General features: G+C 38.0%; 1 protein-coding gene across 4 annotated transcripts in view; it reads left to right on the top strand.

Moving 5' to 3' along the window:
- Positions 1-742: 742 nt before the first annotated feature.
- klhl13 (kelch-like family member 13) overlaps positions 743-21320 on the top strand; it is a gene marked incomplete at its 5' end in the record, with an annotated part of 59482 nt that continues 38904 nt past the window's right edge. The window contains 2 exons of one of the 4 annotated variants that reach the window (XM_081365232.1): positions 743-829; positions 5826-5903. In XM_081365232.1, coding sequence (XP_081221358.1) covers positions 5851-5903 — 53 coding nt within the window. Of the gene's footprint in view, positions 830-5825; positions 5916-21320 lie in introns of all 4 variants that reach the window. The other 3 variants (XM_081365231.1, XM_081365235.1, XM_081365234.1) reach the window with 3 other exon arrangements.

The following is a 21320-nucleotide window of genomic DNA, read 5'->3' on the forward strand; positions in this document are numbered from 1 at the left end:
TTGTGATTCCTCTTTTTATCCACTGGAGAGTGCAGTAGGCTTGGGTCAGTAAAATTCTGTCTCACAGATCTGTGTTACTGTTTGTTAGATGTTTTAAAGACACGCCATGTTAATATATACAAATATAAAACGAATAGAAAAGTATATTCAACAAATATTGTGGACCTCTTTCCTCTTTAATGCTTATGGCGTTGAAAATTCCATTACATTTTCAGTTATCACAATATAGTACAGTAAAGCAATTAATTTGAATAATTAAATATACATATATATATATATATATACATATATACATACACATATATATATATATATATATATATATATATATATATATATATATATATGTATGTATATGTATATATATATATGTATATATACATATGTATATATATATATATATATATATATATATATATATATATATATATATATATATATACATACAGTTGACGAATTTGATATAAAGGTGCCATGTTACATTCTCTTATCTTGAATTGCTATGATAAACAATACAGTGATGTCATGCTGAACAGTTCTTCATAATATACATTGATATTTACACTGCACCGTCCAATTACATCCCGAATATAGACGAATCGACCAATCGCTACGCGTATCCCTGCGCCATGAACTTCTTTTGGTAACGGAAGTTTTTAGTGTCAAGACTTGATTGACATGGACATAGACCAATCAGCTACGAGTACGGTACGTATTCCCTTGAGGCTTCAGCCAATGAAAAACGGGAGAGGAGGGGCTTTGTGAGGTCCATGAGTAGAGTGGATTTGGGGGTTTAAGAAGAAAACAAGGATAAATTCCAGAGGTTGTGGTAAGTCGAAATGGCTTTTAAAGTTTATTTGTTTAGTATTCTATATGGCAAACTGACATATCATTGGCATATGCGTAAAGATACACAACATTCCATACGAAAAGTAGCTTGTTGTCAGCTGAAGCTAAATGTAGCAGCAGCAGAGGCAGAGCCTCGAATAGGGAGCCATGCTTCAGGTTTGGTCCTTTCTTCAAAAGAGCTGAGCTATGCTTTCAAGAACGGACAAAACCAGAGGCACTGTTACAGTCACAGCTCCGGTTCTGCCGTGTACTGGTGTGTCAGCGCGGGGATATGGCTTGTTCTGTGTGCGGTTAGTTCCCACATAAACGTGAGCCGACATGTCGCCAAGAGTCTCTTCCACAACCCCAAACTCTGTGTCTGAACTAACAAACAAGTACTACAAACACAACGCCCAGACTAAACGAAGTGCTCCTAACAAATAGATGTCTAGTTTCTGTTCATTTATTGCCACTATGATGATCTAGTTGCTGCTTTGGCAGGACCCCTGCTGTTCTGTTGGAGACAGACAGAGACTGTTTTCCTTTTGTTTGTGTTGGGCTTCACTTTCTAACACACATTTCCATTTTCTTTGTGCTGTTGCTTTAAACCGACTCACTAAAAGAAAAAGCCCACTTAGGAAGTTCAGAAATGTCACCTTGTTTTAAAGAAGGTGTATATTATTCAGTATGTTAGCTTACTCAAGATTAAGTGTTTTTTTGGTTGTCTACACCAGACTGGAGTCAATATAGCAACCAAACTGAGAAAATAAGGACAATCTAACCAGCAGCTTTTGATAATTTCTCTTCTAATTTTAAGAGCTTCAGATACTCAGTCCGGCTGTCAGAGTGTGACAAAAGTTGAGCTCAATTATTAAGAGCGTGATTCAGAGCAGCTGGGGGCTGAAAGGGCCACCATGTGCTCATATGCCATGACAACAGTAACATAATACTAATGGCTAAAAACAAGCCCTTCTACCAGGGGCCTCCGGCTGAAACCTTATTTTAGCATATGTCCTGTGTATTGTCCTGGCAGTGTCGTTTGTTGCTTTTTTTATGTTGTTGTTGCTGTGAGGAAGCACATTGTTTGACATGACTAAAGGCATTTTTTTTTATTAACTAAAGCTGTTCAATGGTGTGTATTGTTTATATTTGCCTCATATAGATGCAAACATATAGCCAGTAACAGAACTATGAATACACATTTATGGGTCCTGTGACTACAGTTCCACTCTGCTTGATGGGGGGAGAGGCACGCTTGTTTTTAAGATATAGTTACAACACAAATTCCCTAATGCAATTCCTCATTTTTATTTTAGCCTATTTATTTTTTTACCTCAGTTTCAGCTTTTGAGTCACGCTGTCTTTTGTTTCTGAAATAATACTTGTACAGCTATTTTTTTTTTTATTGTTCATCAAGAAGATTATATTATAATCAAGCCTGTGGCTTTTATAAAATGTACTTTACATATTTAAACACTTCATCGTGTGTTTGAGGAAATGGGCAGCTTCTCTTATTGGGATCCCAAAAGATAAGAGGGATCATTTCGATTAGAAAGCAGGTGAGGGTTGTGGAAAGACTGTGTGAGATGAAGCGTGTAGTTCAACCTGAAATCTCTCGTCTTTCTTAAGATGAGGCTGATATGTGGTGGGTTGTGGTTGTGGGCTGTGGTTTAGCACATAGTATAGTACTGTGTCAGAAGCACACATTTCGGTGACACACACTCTTATAGTGCTTTACAAGATTCAGAGCAAGTTTTAATAGTTGTATGACCTATTTAAGGATGTATGCTTCACTTATGAAGATAGATCAGTCATGGAAAAGGTTCAAATGGCAGCTTGCTATGCACCAGTATTGATTTTTCATATTGAATTTGACAAGGGTTATAAGGGGTCTGATTCCATGTTTAATCCAGCATTGATTTCCAACCTTACATTCAATTCTGAATAATGTAACAAACAACACAGTACTTTACAGATTAAGAATAGCGTTTAATCAGAGAGAAGGGAAGTTGGTCAGGGTGATAATATGAAATGCACAGTTTGTTTTCATTTTCCAAGCTGTCAACAGAGTCATAAAGAATCTTATGCCTTTTCCTTTTGACAGTCCAGACAGATTGTTTCAGAGATCTGATGACCTGCAGATTTGAACATTTTAGAAAAGGGTGATTAATTAAATACTACATAGAGTGACTGTGTACTCAATTTACATCAAAGGTTATGTTATTGTCCAGCTTTGAAAGCCTGACACAGTTTTAAAAACACATTAAAGTGTGTGTGACAGAGCCAAACTGTTAGTTCTTTAAGGGGCAGTTTCCCGGACAGAGATTAAGCCTATAGTCCAACCTAGACTAAAATTACCCTTTAAACCAGATTAACAGAAATCTGCTTTCTCTCTTTTCTGTCATGGTTTTAAATAGGGCTGCACGGTATTGAAGAAAAATGCGATAACTCATTAAATAACGCGATATTCAATATGCGATACGATAATGCTTAAAGTGTGTAAAATAAATTTAAATTATCTTTAAAATATATTCAAAATTATATAACCTACATACGTGTTTCACATTCTTTTTGTGACAAGAAAAATCCCTTCGACTTCTGAAAGTGAACAGCAGTGTTACTGTAGCATAAGAAGTGTTAGTTTAACATCAGTGTAAACTACGGGGTTTAGGGTTTCAGGTTATCCTACATTAGGTTTATTTAACAACAGAAACTGAATAATCAAATGTATAAATAAACTGAATAATCAAAAAATAAAACGCTGCTTAGTTTTCACTGTATGAATTAAATATATACTGATTCTTTTTAAAGCTACAATAGTTATTCAGCCAAGAGCAGTGAGTGATTTTTCTCTTTGTCTTTTGTTCATGACCCCAGCTATTGCAAGCCGTTGCGATATATACATTTGCGATATTTCGATAATTTCGATATATATTGTGCAGCCTTAGTTTTAAATGGTCCTAGACTTAGCCTAGTCCAGAGTAAGCTGATTTCCAGGAGGAAGACTAGAGCTACTCCAGGACTACTCCCTTTCTTGGTCCATTCCATGTTTTATTGGCAACCTCTGTCATTCTAATTTAGTACAGTTGGTTTTAAATTAATCTTGTTTATTTTAGCTCAGGACGCCATAGTCCAGGTGTTAGTAATCTGTACGTAATCGGTGTTTCAGAAATACTTTTTTTAAAAACCATGATTAACTATTCTAGATTAAAGCCTACTCCTGTTTTGGGCAATTCCACGCAAAAATGTCACATCCATAACGGCAACTAAATACCATAGCATTGTGTTGGTGTTATGGATGTGACAGTTTTGCGCGGAATTGCCCTTTTACTTTAAACCCTGTCCTGGGGGAACCGTCCCTAAAAGTCTAAAGAGATGTGCTGAACTCAAACATCTCGTAGTGTAGTAAGGTGCAGGCTGTTTGGCGCAGCTTATCCTTGTTCTTCTTTGACCTGTGTCTGTTGCTAAGACACAGTGGTTGCCACGGCAATGAGCAGCACTGAAGTGCTGAAATTCTTTCCATGGTGCGGTGCCTTCAAAAGTGTTCATCCTTGTGGCCTGGACAGGGTGACTTATTTACTCTAACATGCTTCAGGGAATCTAGAACACCAAATGTGAATTGAACAGATGTCACTAGTGTTCAATGATAGAAGGAAGATGGTGTTTTGCTGCTTTTTTTCATGTATTCAAGTGTCTATTTTTCAAGCTCATAATAACTCATTGAGGTTTCTAGAGCTGGTCTGACATGTGGAAAATGTTCAGTTCCTTTGCACACCTATGAGTTGTGTAGTACAGATTCCAGGTAGGCTACAGGTTGGCGTAGATTTTTCAACTTGAATAGTGTTGCGTGTTAATTTTTTGTGATTTGGTTTGACTCAACTGCTATTGATGGATCTCAGTGACGGACTTGAAGAAACACAGCAAGGAACTCATTTAGCAGGGTTTTATGAGCCCACAAAAGATCTTCTTCTGCTGCTTTTAGTCTGACCACACATGTTTTCTTACAGCGGTTTGCTTTTTGGCCCTTGAGCTTCACCTTCTCGTTGAGTAAAGCTGTTAAACAACACTCCAGCTGGTCACTGACGTTGTTGGAGGATGAGATGCTCACAGCTGTAGTGAGTGTGCCTGTACAGAGGTTGCATTCAGCATCTGCTGCTCAGCTTTGTTTCTTTACCTGTGAGTTGAGAGAGGACTGTGTGAAGTGGCTGATGATGGTGTGTTATGTGATGATTTTCTTTTCTGTCTCCTGATCAGATGGGAGGGGGGTTTGGGGTGCGGGGGGTGGACTGGGAGACAACGCCCCAAAATATGAGCAGCTAAATATTAATAGAAATGCCATATGCTGTTCTCCCACAAATACTCACAGAGACGGAGGCAGTAAAGGGAATGGCCAAAATGAAAAAAGGGATATTCATTTTAAAATTGGCTAAAGATTGCATTTAATAGTGTTTAATTATTAGGGCTGTCCCTGAATAAAGATTTTTCTAATAAAGTAGTAGTCGTTCATTTAAGCCATTAGTCGACTAGTCGCACATTTAGGCCTATATAAATTGAATTACTTAAATATATACTGAGACTGAGGAGAATACTAAACCATAATGAGCGTTTAATAGCCTATAGGTGTAATGCTCAAGCGCACGCATATATAGCCTGCCGCAAAGCATCAGCAAAAGTAATGATTATGAATGTGTCGGAAAAAATAGACATTTTAATTATTTATTAATAAGCTAGTGTTTTCTGAGTCAGTGTCGGCTGCAAAGTTGACGATGTTGATTCGCCGCCACCTCCTCAGTTTAGTGAACGCGCCTTTAGAGAGAAATGCAGAGAGTATTTCTTTTCGATTTGAATGGCTGGTTCATTTAAAAGACATTTCAAGCCTATACGCTGAGTTTCGGTTCATTTTTGTCTATTAAAAAATTCTATTAAACTAGATCTTGTCCTTGTCTTGATTTTTCCATAACTCATGATGTTCTTGTCCTTCTGCTGATGTTTCAAAGGTGTCCTGGGGTTTTGTGCCTGGGCATGGACCACCCTGTGCATAGAGGAGACACCATGTCCATCGGACTACACGACAGGTACTGTGCAATGTATGTCATTTCTTTCTTCTATACACACACACTCACACACACTCGTACTTCATGTTCTCTCTCCGTCTCCCCTGTACAGAGACACATAAGTTCTCTCCTGCCTGGAGAGAGAGTAAATCTGTAGATCTGTTTCTGTCATGAACACTTTATACACACATGTTCTGAAGTGTCTCAATTCTCTCTCGCTCTCACACACCCCTCCACCAGTCTAATGTGAGCTGTCATCATGGAGGACATTGCTAAAACTGTGACATCCGTCCTGCTGTGTGTGTGTTATACAGTCGTCTCAGGGGGTTCAGACTGAACTTTTCTTTTTCTTTCAGATTCTATAATATGTTGTGTTGTTGATGTCACGTACTGGTACTAAGCTACCTGATTCCTCACTTTAACTGTGCCCTTCAGTCAGCTTGTGTGTTCACGCACTAGGGGTGCAGTGGTTCAAGTTTGTCTTTGTATCTCTATTCTGTCGTCGGAGTTTCAGTTCACTCTATGAGGGAGGCACCATTTGGAATCAGTTGAAGCCAATACCAATAACTTATATTTTAATATGATCTGTTTGCTGTCATACATTTTTAAAAAGACTTTGCTATTTTTTCCACAGTGGCCCAAGTGTTTTTTTCTTTTAAACTATCCAGTCAGTGTGGAAGCCCATTTTTGCCTTAGTAAATCAAATGAAAAGGTAATTGTGATTTATATATTTGACAATTGCAACTTATTTTCTAATAATTGCAACTATATATCTTGCATTATGACTTTCTTCGCAATGTGAATTTATTTCTTAGTATAAAGTTTAAAAATTGTTCTCATTTTCTCATGTTGAGGCTGCCTAAAAAGGGCTTCCATAAATCATAAATACTCTCTGCCTATGAATCATTTTGCACGGTCACGTTTGTTGACATCCAATAGAGTGCAGCAGGAATGAGTCCTAAAACCTGGAAATGAGTTTGCATTTTTGCACTTCCACTTCCATTGTCCCAAAGTCAGTGAGTTTTTTGAATGGATATTTGGTTAAATCCCTGAAATAAGGTCTGTGGATAACACAAGCTCAAGATATTTTTAGTTTTATTCTATAATATAAAATAAATAATTCACTACTCATGAGTCGTGATTCTTTTACATGTCTTTAAAAAGAAGGTAGCTAAAAAGTGTCTAAATGAGGCTATAGCTGCTGTCGGGAACATTAAAAGTCATCACACCAAACAGAAAAACTCTCTCACTAGTCGGCTTTTACAGCCTTGTTGTGTTTATATTTGCATTCTTGCATACTTCTCTAACTCAAACTTTCCATATTTTCTGCTCTAATCCAAAAGCTATTGGACAAATCCTATTTTTATCAAAGCAACAAGGGTGATGCTTACTTCCGAGTTGACTTCTAAACATGCATCACCCCTGCAACACTCTATTTTCTGACGTGCATTTGAAATGTTGATCTTAGCAATTGTAAGAGCTGTCTTTAAGCAATATGCTTCAGCAAAATGTGTTCTCAAAATGAGTTATCTATTTTTGGATTTATCTTATCTTTGTGTGATGCTGAACCTCCAAAACTGCTATTTATTCTGTTATTAATCTTATCGTGAGTGACAAATATATCAAATGGGTTTGTCACAGACTAGTGCTGTGACAAGTGAGGCTGAGAGGGCATATGTGCACAATTGTTTCTATCACACTCTTCTGTTACATTAAGGAGACTATTTAGATCTGTATTTGTATCTTTGTTGTTTAATTCATTGTTACACCCATTTGCAATCTAGTTAGTTTAGCTATACTAGGGGTGGGTGATATGACCAAAATCTAATATCACAATATGATTAATTTTATTTCAAGATAACGATATATATCAAGACACGATATAGATATAGATATAATGAAATGGACCTACCTGAAAAACTTAAAGCACTAGAAATAAGAAATACTACACTCTTAAAAATAAAGGTGGTTTTTCACAGTAATGCCATAGAAGAACAATTTCTTGGTTCCCCATATAACCTTTCAGTGAACAGTTCTTAAAAGAACCATGTTTTTGTAATGTGAAGAACATTATAATAATCTAAAGAACCCTTTTTCATTATAAAGAACCTTGGAATATGGAATATGGGCAATTTAATACATAAGTGTGTGTGTATTTGATCATTCAAGCCCACCCAAGGCACCCAAAAGAATTCAGTTCAATGAACTCCATACTCACACTCTTTATGAGCAGCGGCTTTATGTGCATGTTTCCGGTGTGTTCGTTTAGAAACCATCTCTTAGTGCGCACTGCACATATACTGAAATGAGTTTGCTTTTGCTGCTTATTGCTGTTGAGCTGTTTAAAATCACTGTGTTTTTTTTAAACAGCAAGTCTTAAAAATGCATTCAAATGATAAGCTTTTGTGATGGCGCAGCTTGGCAACATCATGTGAGCGTAACCACAGTAGAGGCAATGGTCTCAAAATCTATCTATCGTCAACTATCGTGACTACTGGTATATCGCCTACCCATAAGCTATACAGATAAATGCTTTTGAAAATAGACATTTTAGGACATGAGATCAATCCGGGTACAAAAGCATATCAAACGGTGGGGTTTTTTTTTGTTTTGTTTTTTTTACTCCAAATATACACAAATTAAATGTTTTACACTCTCACTAACTATGTGGTGTCATACTAACTCACTGACTAGTTCTCACTCGCACGTATGATACAAATGTGCATGGCAGGCAGATGACTGTGTTCTCTACAATCATGCCTGATTGTTTGCTGTCTGTGATGGGTAAATCACAGCAGAATTACACCATGAGTTCAGATCACTATAAACACTAAACACTCAATTAAACAGCACAGCTCCTGAAGTGAGCGCAGCATGTTGGCTGGATTCTTCTATATTGTTTAACAGGAAAACAAAGGCAACTGTGAATTTCATCGATCTGAGCCGACCCGCCGCCTGCTGAAATGTTACACGCACTGGCCTCGTTTTGTGTCTTCAGATGCCAAGTTGGCACTTAAGGGCCGAGCGTGTGGGCATGTGGATTTGTGATGACTCAGACCCTTGAGATCATCGGACTAAGATTCAGTCAGCTGGTGTGTAGGACAGTATTGACAGGGCTATTTCTGTGTTCTGTTGGAGGGATGATTTATGAGACTTGTAGCCAATAAACAGCCTCTCTTATGGGTCTTTTTAAGACATGTACAGTGCCCCCAAAACTATTCGGTTGCTTAAGCTACATTTAAACACATGTCTTAGCATTGTATAATAAAATATAAAAGTGGCGTTTATTTGAAAGAAATGGACACTACTGTTCTAAAGTCCTGGGGCAGTTTTATTTTATTAATTTTTATTCAGCAAGGACACATTATATTGATCAAAAGTTGGTCTCATAAAAAAAAGAAAAAATATATAAAAATATTTTTTCAAATAAAGCCTGTTAATTTTGACTTTTCTATTCATCAAAATTACCTGAAAAAAAAAACCTATCAGTTTCAAAAATATTAAGCAGCACAACTGTTTTCAACATTGATGATAACTAGATGTACCGCATGGCGGTACAAAATATGACCGCCGCTCAGGCCTGCACTGGCTTTCCACAAAAATAAATGACGTGGAGCAATTTGGCTGTATTGCATGTTTATGTATATACCTAAAAAAAAGTAGTAGTATGTGCATGTCTGTCTGTGTTTGTGTATGTGTGTGTCTGTGTGTGTGTGTGTCTGTGCGTGTATGTATGCGTGCGTACATGTGTGTGTGCGTGTGTGTTTGTGTGTGTCTGTGCATGTGGATTTGTATGTGTGTATATGGGTGTGTGTCTGTGCATGCTTGCGTTTGTTTGTATTCCTGCATGTGTGTGTGTGTGTGTGTGTGTGACAGTATCATCCTAAACCAGCAACCCTTCGCTCAACACCACCATCTACAGGCCGATGAGTGTACAGTCACTAAATGTGCACATAAATGAATTTATTTTAGACCCCCCCCCCTCCATGGATGAAATTCTACGAAACTTAGCATACCCTCAGAGGATGTCAAGTTAATCATACACATGAAATATGGTGCAGTTCTGAACATCTCAACTGAAGATAGGGGCGATTAAAGCAGAATAATATTGCATTTTCATTTTTTATGGGAGGGGCGCAAATCACAAATGAGTGATTATGGGCTAGGTTGATGTGGGCCCTTAAGACCAACATACCATAAAAATTTCTTCATCCTTGGTGCCACGGTTTAGGTAGTTATTTAGGAAAAACTGCATTTTTTTGGGTTTCGGGGGGCCCAGCGCGGGGGGGGGGGGGGAGTGGCCCCCGGTGGACCAAACGAAATTTTTCCGTAAAAGTCTAGTGGGGCTACATGCCCACCAAATTTCATGTTCCCCGGTGTTTCGGTGTCCCTGGTATCGTTGACGAAAAATTCAGTTAGATGATAGGAAAAAAAAAAAAAAAACTTTGACAATCCCTATATGACCGCTTTCGCTAGCTACGCTAGTGGCGGTCATAATAAATGTTTCTTAAGCACCAAATCATCATATCAGAATGATTTCTGAAGGATCATGTCACACTGAAGACTGGAGTAATGATGCTGAAAATACAGCTTTGCCAATAAATTACATTTTAAATTAAAATAGAAAAGGTTTATTTGTTTGTAAAAAAAAATATTTCACAATATTACTTTTCCAACTGTATTTTTGATTAAATAAATGCAGCCCTGGTGAACATAAGACTTTTCAAAAAGATAATACTGACCCTAAAAATTTTGTGTACGGTAGTGTTGTTCAAAGAAAATTTCACAAAAAGTTTGTTAGGTTTTTAAATGATGAAACAATAAGATGTATATGGGCACTTTGTTATTTGTCAACCGTTAGTGAATCATGTTTATTTTTAATGTGTAAGGACACCATTGTGTACGAGGTGGGTAGAGTATCCAAAAACTATACTCAAGTAAAAGTACAAGTACTTATAGAAATATTTACTTAAAGTAAAAGTAATAATCTTAATAGTTACTTGAGTAAGAGTAAAAAGTATCAAGTATCCAATTAAAAAACTACTCAAGTAGTTAGTTACTTCGGATCATATATAGGCCTATGTATGTATATATGTATATATGTATATGATATTATTACAACATATTACAACATGATATTGTTTAGATATTTTTATTTTATTTTAATTACTATTATTATCATAATTAGGGTATCTTTGCAACAAAAACAGAAGAGACAAGCATTATTTCTGCCATCTGTAGCCTGAAAATCATTGCCTGTCCTTTGATTTGCAATAGTAACTTATACAACTACATTTGGATTATTAGACAATGTCGAAATAAAGTGAATCTGCAGAGTTTTGCATTCAAAGGCATTTAAAGGCAGGGAACCATTGACAGAGAAGAGTTAAAACTCTTCACATGTGCTTGCGCTCATGACCGCTACTGAACATCTGAACACAAACAACAATCAAATGCACATTGACGGATCCTCTTCCGTCTGTTCTCCAAAATGTAATCAAATGTATATTTCTGCAAGCATGTTTAAACTGGTTAACTGTGTCTAAGGCATTCATTTTCAAGACGAGTTTGCACGCCACTGCGCTATACAATGGCGGGTGTTCGTTTCATAAACTGTGAACAATGGTAGCTTATTTAATCTATAAATTAAGGTATATGTCCACAAAACTGGTAATGGCATACGTTGTAGTAGTGCTATCGTGGCGTAATAATCTGTTTGGTTGTAAAATGTCTTAAATCTGCCTGTTACGACTCCGTGTGTGAAACCGCTTCAGACATTTCAGTGCGTGAAGGAAACTGAACAAATCATTCAAACTGATTTGCGAACCAATTTAGACACATCTGCCAACTTGTTTGATGAAGTCTTTGAACAGTATCGACTCAAAAGAGTGATTCATCGCTCATGCCCCAGAAAAAAAGATACTGCGCGCTTGGAATAAACTACGCATTTAACAACATGTATTGCATTAAAATAAAGTAATGAGAGGAACGTCGCCCAACGTAACGAAGTAAAAGTACAGTTTTTTTCATTAGAAATGTACTCGAGTTAAAGTAAAAGTACCCACATTTAAATCTAGGCTACTCTTAAAAGTACAATTTTTCCAAAAAAAAACACTCAAGTTAATGTACTTCATTACTACCCACCACTAACTTCATGCATCCACTAACAAATCACCTTTGCAAAATTTGCTCAGAAAAGGTAGATCTTAGAAAACGCCTACTATCTTTTGTTCGCGCTTATGTGATTGTCATCGGAAAGGTCTTAGTGCATCATGATGTGCTTGTATGCATTCTATTCTATATTGCTGGTTTCTGTCACTCTCGTAAACTCTCTAGCACACTTAGATCCTGTCTTTAAGCTGTTTAGGACCTTCAACCATCTGTTGCATATTTGTCGAGGTTGCTATAGCAACAGCTTCCTGTAGGAGAGTCTGAACAATGTAATGGCGGTGCTGGGTGGTTGATTGTTGCTTTTATTTATCCATTTTCCCCCTAGCAGTTTAAAAAATATTAAGGGTCTTAAGGTACAGCATGATGATAGGGATTCACAGAAGAATATTATCTGTGAACTTTCTCATTAAACGCTTTCGCACCATAGGAACCTTTCCATAGTTCCTAGAACTAATGGCGGAAGTACCCACTTTTTGGCGTGTTCGCACCGCAGGAAATGAGAGCGATTTTAGTTCAAGGAACCCCTTTGGGGGAACTAAATTAACTCCTACTTCAGAGTAGGGTCTAACCCAGCACAATAGAGTGATGCAGGTATGACGTCACTTTGTGACCAATCAGCCGTTAGCATCACACTGGTTCCCTCGACAAAAACCCAATAAGATTTTCCCATAGGCTTTTGGATTATCGCTAAAAACAAGCTACTTGCACGTTTTGTCCATCAAGATAATTTTCACAGATGAACACAACTTTTATAAATTTTGAAGCCTAAATGCAGTCGCCAGAAGTAAAAAGCTAAAGGTAGGGTATAAACGAACTACCCCAACACCACGGTCCCACGACTTCAACGTCGCCATCACTAAGCTTACAATAACTTTTCAGTTTTTACCCAAAGACATTTTCACAGAAATTTAAGTTACAATAGTTTGTAAAAGCACAATTATAAGCATAATGAGGCTGTAAAAGCGGACTGAGTTTACCTGTTCGGTTTGATGACGTTTAATCTCCTCGATAGCCTCTGTAGTCCCATTTAGCCTCTTGTTAGCAACTGCCTTTTTCAAGACACGTAACCGCTTCAGAAATCACGAGTTGGGTAATATTGATGTATTTTATGTCATAGAATAAAACGTGAAAGTGTCACCACAAACTTTATTTCAGCTATTTAACCAAAACCCTATTAAAAAAAAAATTTGACTTTGGGACAATGGAACCGGAAGTGCTAAAATGCGAACTCACTTCTGGTTTTGGCCTACAAATTGATGTCACCTGCACCACTCTATAGGAACAACTAGTGATGTAAACGTACGCTGATTGGCCAAACGCACGCGAAACACCATCACTCACCATTTTAAAAAAAAGCTGTGCAAACACACAGATTATAGCCTTTATATTTACTCAACAAATTAACTCTACAATCATGGAAAACAGTGATAGGTGGACCTCTCAACCTAAGGATAAAATCCAACGTGACTTTAAGGGGACCAAGCCAAACATGATTATGCATTTCTGCTCAGCTCGCGACACTGGACATCAGCCACACGGCAAACGCAAATGTTTTCGCTTTTTTCAGATACTGTCTACTTTCTTTGTTTAACAGTTCTAGTTCTAATAACATATTAGACGGGGCTGTTAAACATAAACTAATGGCGGGAACCAGGAAACCAGGAAAATCTAGGGAACATTTAGTTCTCTGGGAACCACCCTGGTGGCTAGTTCATATAAGTTCCTAGAATTACCCAGTGCGAAAGGGGCTATTTTTTTCCCTCTCTCTCCCCCCTTTAGCCATTGCCATCGCTCGCTGTGGCACTTTTCATCCAATCACTTATTTCACCCATACTTCATTTCTTCCTAGCTTTTTTTTAATCTATACTTGTCCCTTCCTGCCTTGTCAGCTGTTTTTTCTGCCCTTCCTTAAGTGCTTAATCAAGTGAGTCTCTCTCTCTCTCTCTCTCTCTCTCTCTCTCCCCCCTTTCCCTCTCTCTCTCTCTCTCTCTCTCTCTCTCCCTCCCCCCTTTCCCTCTCTCTCTCTCTCTCTCTCTCTCTCTCTCTCTCTCTCTCCCCTCTCTCTCTCTCTCTCTCTCTCTCTCTCTCTCTCTCTCTCTCTCTCTCTCCCTCCCCCTTTCCCTTCTCTCTCTCTCTCTCTCTCTCTCTCTCTCTCTCTCTCTCTCTCTCTCTCTCTCTCTCTCTCTCTCTCTCTCTCTCTCTCTCTCTCTCTCTCTCTCTCTCTCTCTCTCTCTCTCTCTCTCTCTCTCTCTCTCTCTCCCCCTTTCCCTCTCTCTCTCTCTCATATGCTTTGAAAATGACAAATGCGGATTAATTGTGGATTTCTTTAAGCTTTGCCAAAAATACTTTGCTAGATCATACAGCCACCAAACGCTCTTCAGATCAAAACCTTCATGACGTGCTGATCGTCTAGTGGCTATTATTCCCTCTTCTCTCCCTTCATCCCTTTTTGTACATAAAGACAAGGCTTGTTTCAGATGTAAGTCTTGTTATATGATGTTTTGCATAATTTATGCATATCATAACTAAATGTCAGAAAGATTCAACAAAATTTCCATTTAAAGAAATCGTTTGATCTCTCATAGTTTGGAAGGGAAAAACTTAAAATATTTAAAGCTCTTTTTTATTATATAATGAATATTTTCTAAACCAGTTTGAAACTTTTCAAGAAAAACTTTTTACGTAGGACCTTTTTTACAAAGTGCAAATGTACATTACTGTGGACGGGGAGACTGTTCTGTGCCTCTTAAAAGAAAGAACACGATTTGTGTGTTATTTTGGCAAGTTGCAGAGTGGTTTTGATGTATAAAAAATTCTTGTCTTTATTTGTCTTCATTCTGGTTTTGAGGACTGTTGTTTTCAGTGTCTTGCTCATTCATTTATAGTTCCTTCTTAGAGGGGACCAGAATATGATGCAGTTTACACATCTGTGACTGTATTAGCTCTGAACCAATGTGTTTGATAACAAAAATGATTGCATAAACACATCACCATTATAAATGCTATTATTTGGGATTTTGAATATTGAAAGAAGTCAGATCATGGTTTTAACATAAATATTAAGCAGCACAACTGTTTTCAACATTGATAGTAATGAGATGTTTCTTGAGCATCAAATCAGCACATTAGAATGATTTCTGAAGAATCATGTTGTCTTTTTAAGTTAATATTTAAATTGTAATATTTCACATTATTACTCTTATGCTGTATTTTTTGAAAACTTCAGTAGAGATGTTTCTCTTGTTTTTATTCCGCCTTTTGTTCTCACTGAGCAGCATGTTCTTTGAAATGTTCTCTGCTTGAGCCCACACAGTTATTGAAACTCACTGTTTGAGTGTGTAGCACAGATCCTTTCACAGTGACGAGTGATTTAACATTTAAAAGCATTTTTATGCCAATTATCTCTGCTGTGCCATTTATTATTTCTATTTTTCAGTCAAGGAAACCCTGCTCTTGTTTCTAGGAAATATGTTTGTATGAGATAAGATGCAAATGTGCACTTGGCAAAAGTCAAGAAAAATAGAAAAATAAATGAATATATGGAATTTTACATTTGCCAGGAAATATATATTACTTTTTTATTTTTGTTGGTAGTGGTAGTGGTAGTAGTAGTGTCACTGTTATTATTTCCATCACAGTTGCCCGAATTGGTTGTACCTCTAACTTTCCTACATAGTCGAAAAGATTCCCCTATGATCAGTATCCAAGCCAGAGTCCTGCATGTGGGCATTGGTGAACCGCTAATATTTGATGTAATGGGTGGAATAATATTTACGCTGTCATTTGCTGTGCGGGTCGAGAATCAATAGGCACGGGCGGACTTGCGGGTCCAATAGCCAAGACTATTTTGACTCAATTCGGTACCCACTGATAGACAGCTGCTTTCAAATGGTCGGTGCTTATTTGTGTTCACGCTCTATAGTCTGAAGACCGTCAAAGGTTTCTAATTACAACGCGATTTGCAGCGTTGAGCACAGCGTTTGTGCGCTGCAACTGAAGTGATTGACAGCTTGAGTCATTAAAGAAGCTCTCTTTGCTTGCTTTCTGTATATTATCTATTTGCAAATTGAATAAAAGTTAAATTTTTCATGCTGCTAAGCTTGCTGAGATTCAGAAGAGACAACCGCATCTAAATACATTTAAATCGGCTGAAATATCCCTGATATTATTACGGTAAAGGCTCATATTTGGCTATAGTTGTTTTTATTTACCTCTAAGCGTCCGTATAGCCTATGGTATGATTTGAACAAATGTGCATAATTATGAACCAACCATATTTGTTCAAAATAGCCTTTATGGGCAGTTCACATGATGTAGGCGAAAGTTGTGTATTGTTTACACAACGGGTGCATGTTTTCATTTCATTTTTTCTTTTAATTATTGCCATGTTGGGCTGCGTGTCTATTTTCTTAAATGCATCAACTCAGAACGCATAATGTTGGTTTGATTGCTTGTGTTAAATTATGGGAAAATAAATACATTTTGTCTTTTTGATATAGTAGATTTAATGCGGGTAGGGTTTGGGTCGTGGTCTTTGTGTCAAGCACAAAGGTCGGGTACAGAATTAAATTAGTGCTGCTGTTGGATGACGGACCGGGTGTTCTGTTAAGTACTGAGGTGCGGGTTTACCAAACAGGACCCATGCAGGACACTGATCCAAGCAAACATACAGCCTTTTTCATAGATCATGAACTGATTCTGGGAAAGTAGAGCAAAGGTTGGTTTCACTTTTCTACCAACCGGCATAAATTGTTTGAATAATTCATCTTTTATTTCTGTGTGACATTACATAGCTGCATGCCACACGTGACATGACATCAGATGTATTGTGTGAGGCACTAGCTGAAGTCATTGCAGTGTTTGACTTCAGGCTGTACAGGTGAGCTATGAGAGCTGTGGAACAGGAACTGCTTTAGACAACAGTGAGGGTGTGTTGCATTAGTGCCACGTTTACCACTGTGCAGTGCAGAAGCGACACGATGGCAGACACGGCGAGGTTTATCGTAGCATTGCTCTCTGTCTCTCTTAAATACACACACCCCTCTGTCCTCACCCACTTAATTAAGTGCTAAATGTGTGGCGAGGGTGAGCCGTGGCTATTCATAGAAATGTATTAATAGAGTGATTAAGGGGTAAGGAGGGCAGTGAGAGTGCAGGATGTAATAGGATGAAGAACATTTGCTCTCTCACGTGAGAAAATGATGAGTGAGGCACGAGGAAAAGCAGAAACGCAGGTAGTGTGAGGAGTGTGACTATAACAGTCTCATCTGATTGCTCAGGTCATCGGAGCACCAACTGTGCCCAGTAGAGGTTACTATTGGTGCATGCGTGTCTGAAACTCTCAGTACTTTTTCTTGCTCTCTAGAAGTACACATCTTTTTCTCACACGCTCATACACGACTGATTAGGCACACAAAAATAGGCTTATAACATGCTCTACTAGTGGAGTGCTGTAAAGTCACACACTTGTCTGGTTTGTCTCTTGTTGTTGTCCCTGTTATAGGATGATATTTGCTTTACTAATGGAATTAGCTGGGATTTGTGCCGGTAATGGACTTTGCTAGTTTTTTTGCCAGCCAATTACTTGTGTGTGTGTGTGTGTGTGTGTGTGTGTGTGTGTGTGTGTGTGTGTGTGTGTGTGTGTGTGTGAGAGCGAGAGAAAAAGAGCTGATATGCAGGGGTGGACTGGCCATCTGGCAGAATGGGCACTTTCCCGGTGGGCTAAGGTGCTTTTTGGGCCGATACATCTCATACTTTTTTTTTTTTTAATTCTTTTTTTTCCTTTTTTTTTTTTTGTCTTAACGGACCATAAAACTTGTACATCGGCGGCCCATTCGTTTTGTTTTGTTTTGCTTTGCTTAATTGGCGGCGCTGGGATCTTTGTGCCGTTGTAAAAAAGTCAGCTTTAGTTTTTTTTTTTTCGTTTTTTTGGGGGGGGGGGGGGTTGACGACAGACCGGCCAATGAAACACGTAGATCAGCGGCCCATTGGTTATTTTTTGATTGACACTGGGCTGAACCAATCACATCTTTAAACACCTCCCCCTTTGGGCTCTGACCATAGACTGTAAAAAAATATGGACGTAGTGTCCGTGACGTCCACCGTAGGTTTCTGAAGACCGTTTTTGAAGCCTAAAGTGGGCGTGGCCGACCGTCACCATCTTGGCAGCACGTCACTCCCGAATTTATTTATTTTTACAGTCAGACAATTAGCTGAGGTAACATGACGGCTAACAGACAGCAGACAAACGGCTAATGATGACTAATGACCACAGCAGCGGGAATCCACCTGTCACTCAAAAGTGGACACCCTTAAAGGAGAACTCCGGTCAATTTTAACATTGAGCTCGTTTTTTTGTAAATTTACAGTGCTGTCAATACAGAGAACAACGACAAAAATCGGTGTTGCCTACACCGTGTTATCCTCTTTTTAAAATTTGCACCCTGTTGACTTCAATGGGGCAAGTTTTAAACCTGCTTTTAGCCTCTTAACATCCTTGATGTGTCATTACAAGTGCACAGCCATGTTGAGTGATTCCTTCAGAGTGAACACGGGTGAATCTGACTGCAGTAGATGTGAAAGATATGAATAAAAATTATGTTATTTCAGCCAGCGCACATACCTGTATTTTCTTCCTGTTTTCGGTCAAAGTCCATAGTAATCGATTGTCGAGTTCACACGCATAGGTTTAGTTACTTTAATCACGCGTGTGAACTCGACAATCGATTACTATGGACTTCGACCGAAAACAGGAAGAAAATACAGGTATGTGCGCTGGCTGAAATAACATAATTTTTATACATATCTTTCACATCTACTGCAGTCAGATTCACCCGTGATCACTCTGAAGGAATCACTCACATTTTCTGTGCACTTGTAATGACACATCAAGGATGTTAAGAGGCTAAAAGCAGGTTTAGTACTTGCCCCATTGAAGTCAACAGGGTGCAAATTTTAAAAAGAGGATAACACGGTGTAGGCAACACCGATTTTTGTCGTTGTTCTCTGTATTGACAGCACTCCAAATGTAAAAAAACTGTGCAGTGTCAGTGTGTATCTGTCAAAATAGTCAGAGAGATCGAGTAGAAACGCAAGGAATGTGCAGAGAAATAGCGTGAAAAAAGAAAAGAAAAAGGCCCTTCAATCAAACGCTGTAAAATATGTCAAAATAACAGATATGTTTGCAGCAACAGGACCATAATCAGCTCCCATGGCTGATGATGATAGTGAGGAGGATCAGGAGAGAGATGAAAAATTATAGAGCCTGCGGTAAGCAGAACTACTTTCAAAACACTTAGAATATGTCATCATGAGTGTAGGAACCCATTACCCAGTTACACAATATTACCACATCTGCATAGTTGACGTCGATTGCCGCATTTTACTAGAATTGTAATGAGACGCGTTTGCATTTGTTTTACAATATATGGCTATTACTGTCATGGGATTAATATTATAACTATTATTATAGTGTAATGTAGACAGACACTATAACTAAAAGAGGTTTGAGTTTTTCTTTGTTCAATTTGCACACTGAATATGGGTTGGAACTTGGAGCTTTTAATTTTGAACTCTCAAAGTGCACTAGATTGAGGAATTTAACATAAAATGCATAAAATGTTCTTCCGGGAATGCCAAAATGCCTGGGCCGAGTTTTTGAAGCCACTGTTATTTTTTACATTTTTTAAATTGTATTAGTTTTATTAAATTAAAACAATCTCCTTAAAGGAATAGTTTATACAAAAAAAAATCCAGTCTGTTTCTCACACAAAGCTATCATACGGTTTCAGAAGACTTGCAATGGAGCACACAAATTGGAGCTGTCAACTTTTTATGAACTTGTCCTTTTGGAAGCTTGACTTTTGTTGTCGCCATTCATTGTAATTGCATGGAAAAGACCATCCCTGGTCTTCAAAATATCATCTTTTATGTTCCACAGAAGAAAATCATACAGTTTTAGAATGACATGAGGGTGAGTAAATGACAGATTTTTTTAGGGTTTAGGCTGGGTTAAAATAGATTTTCTTTTTGATTGGCTCTTGAAGTCCCAAGATCTTTGACTCTGTGTTTTCAGCCGTCATGGCCTCCATTACTGAATCTATGCGGCAGCCCTATGCCAAAATAAGTCATATTTTGCATACCTGCAAACTCCAGACCAGGGGTCTCCTACACGTCGCTTGCGAGCCTGATTGGAGGAAGCTTACCACGACATTCTTTTCATTCAATCAGTGTGAGCTAATATAGACAGTATTAGCTAGAAACTCTTGTTTGCATCAGGATGAGTAAAGACTGTGTTCAAGCCAAGAAAAGAAAAACATTATTTTCTTGAGGAATGGGAGAGTGAGTTTTTCTTTACAAATGTAGGTAAAAGATGTGTGTGCCTAATTTGCGGCGCTATAGCAACAGTAAAAACTTGTTATAACTGGAGCCTCTTGACTTTTCCCCTTCCAAGTTGCTCTTTTAAAATTCACAGTTTCATATTTTATTTATCATTAAAATCATATTTGATTATCACGATCTGAAAAACACTGTCCACCATAAAGCAAAGTTAGCAACAGTGTCACGCAGGCACAGCATGCAGCGTAGGTTTGGTTTGGTGTGAAAACATGGAGGAATGCACAGTGCGCTGAGAGAAATTATATAAAAGAATGGATGAATTAATGAATTATGCAAATGTATATCTAAGGGAGAACCGACTTTACAGAGGTCATCTACTATCAGAGAGTGGATTTACATTTTCATTTAGCCTGTCTGCCCTTTTTCTTCAGACCAATGAGAAAATTTGATCGCATTTTTGTTCATTTTAACCTGTTGATGGAAAATAAGAATAAAAATAAAAATCTCAACACTTCAGATAATAAGGTAGCCTATGTAGAATTTTTTTGTTTATGAATTATTAATGGAGCAGATAAAATGCCTATAATTTATAATTTTGACTCATCCTTTTCCATAAAAATGAATTTAAGGCTAAAATTGTGAGGGTTATCATTTTATAAAACTTCACATTTTAAAGGCAACGACTTTGCAGGTATGAACTTGAGCTCCTTCAGGGACCATCATCTTGTTTTTGGCCCTTTCACCGAAGATGTTCACAGAGTTTGTGTGTCTGTGCATATTTGTCTTCTTGGATGTACCTGAGCTGCTTGCTTGACTGAAATTAAATTTGACAATGGGTTGGTTCACGTGCTCCTCTCCGTGCTCATGAGGATCTGCGTTTGTAGTGGCCACTGCCAGCCACTTTCACTCTCATCTATAATGCACATTCTG

Source organism: Scardinius erythrophthalmus (assembly GCF_964197995.2).
Source record: "Scardinius erythrophthalmus genome assembly, chromosome: 5".
Classification (NCBI taxonomy): domain Eukaryota; kingdom Metazoa; phylum Chordata; class Actinopteri; order Cypriniformes; family Leuciscidae; genus Scardinius; species Scardinius erythrophthalmus.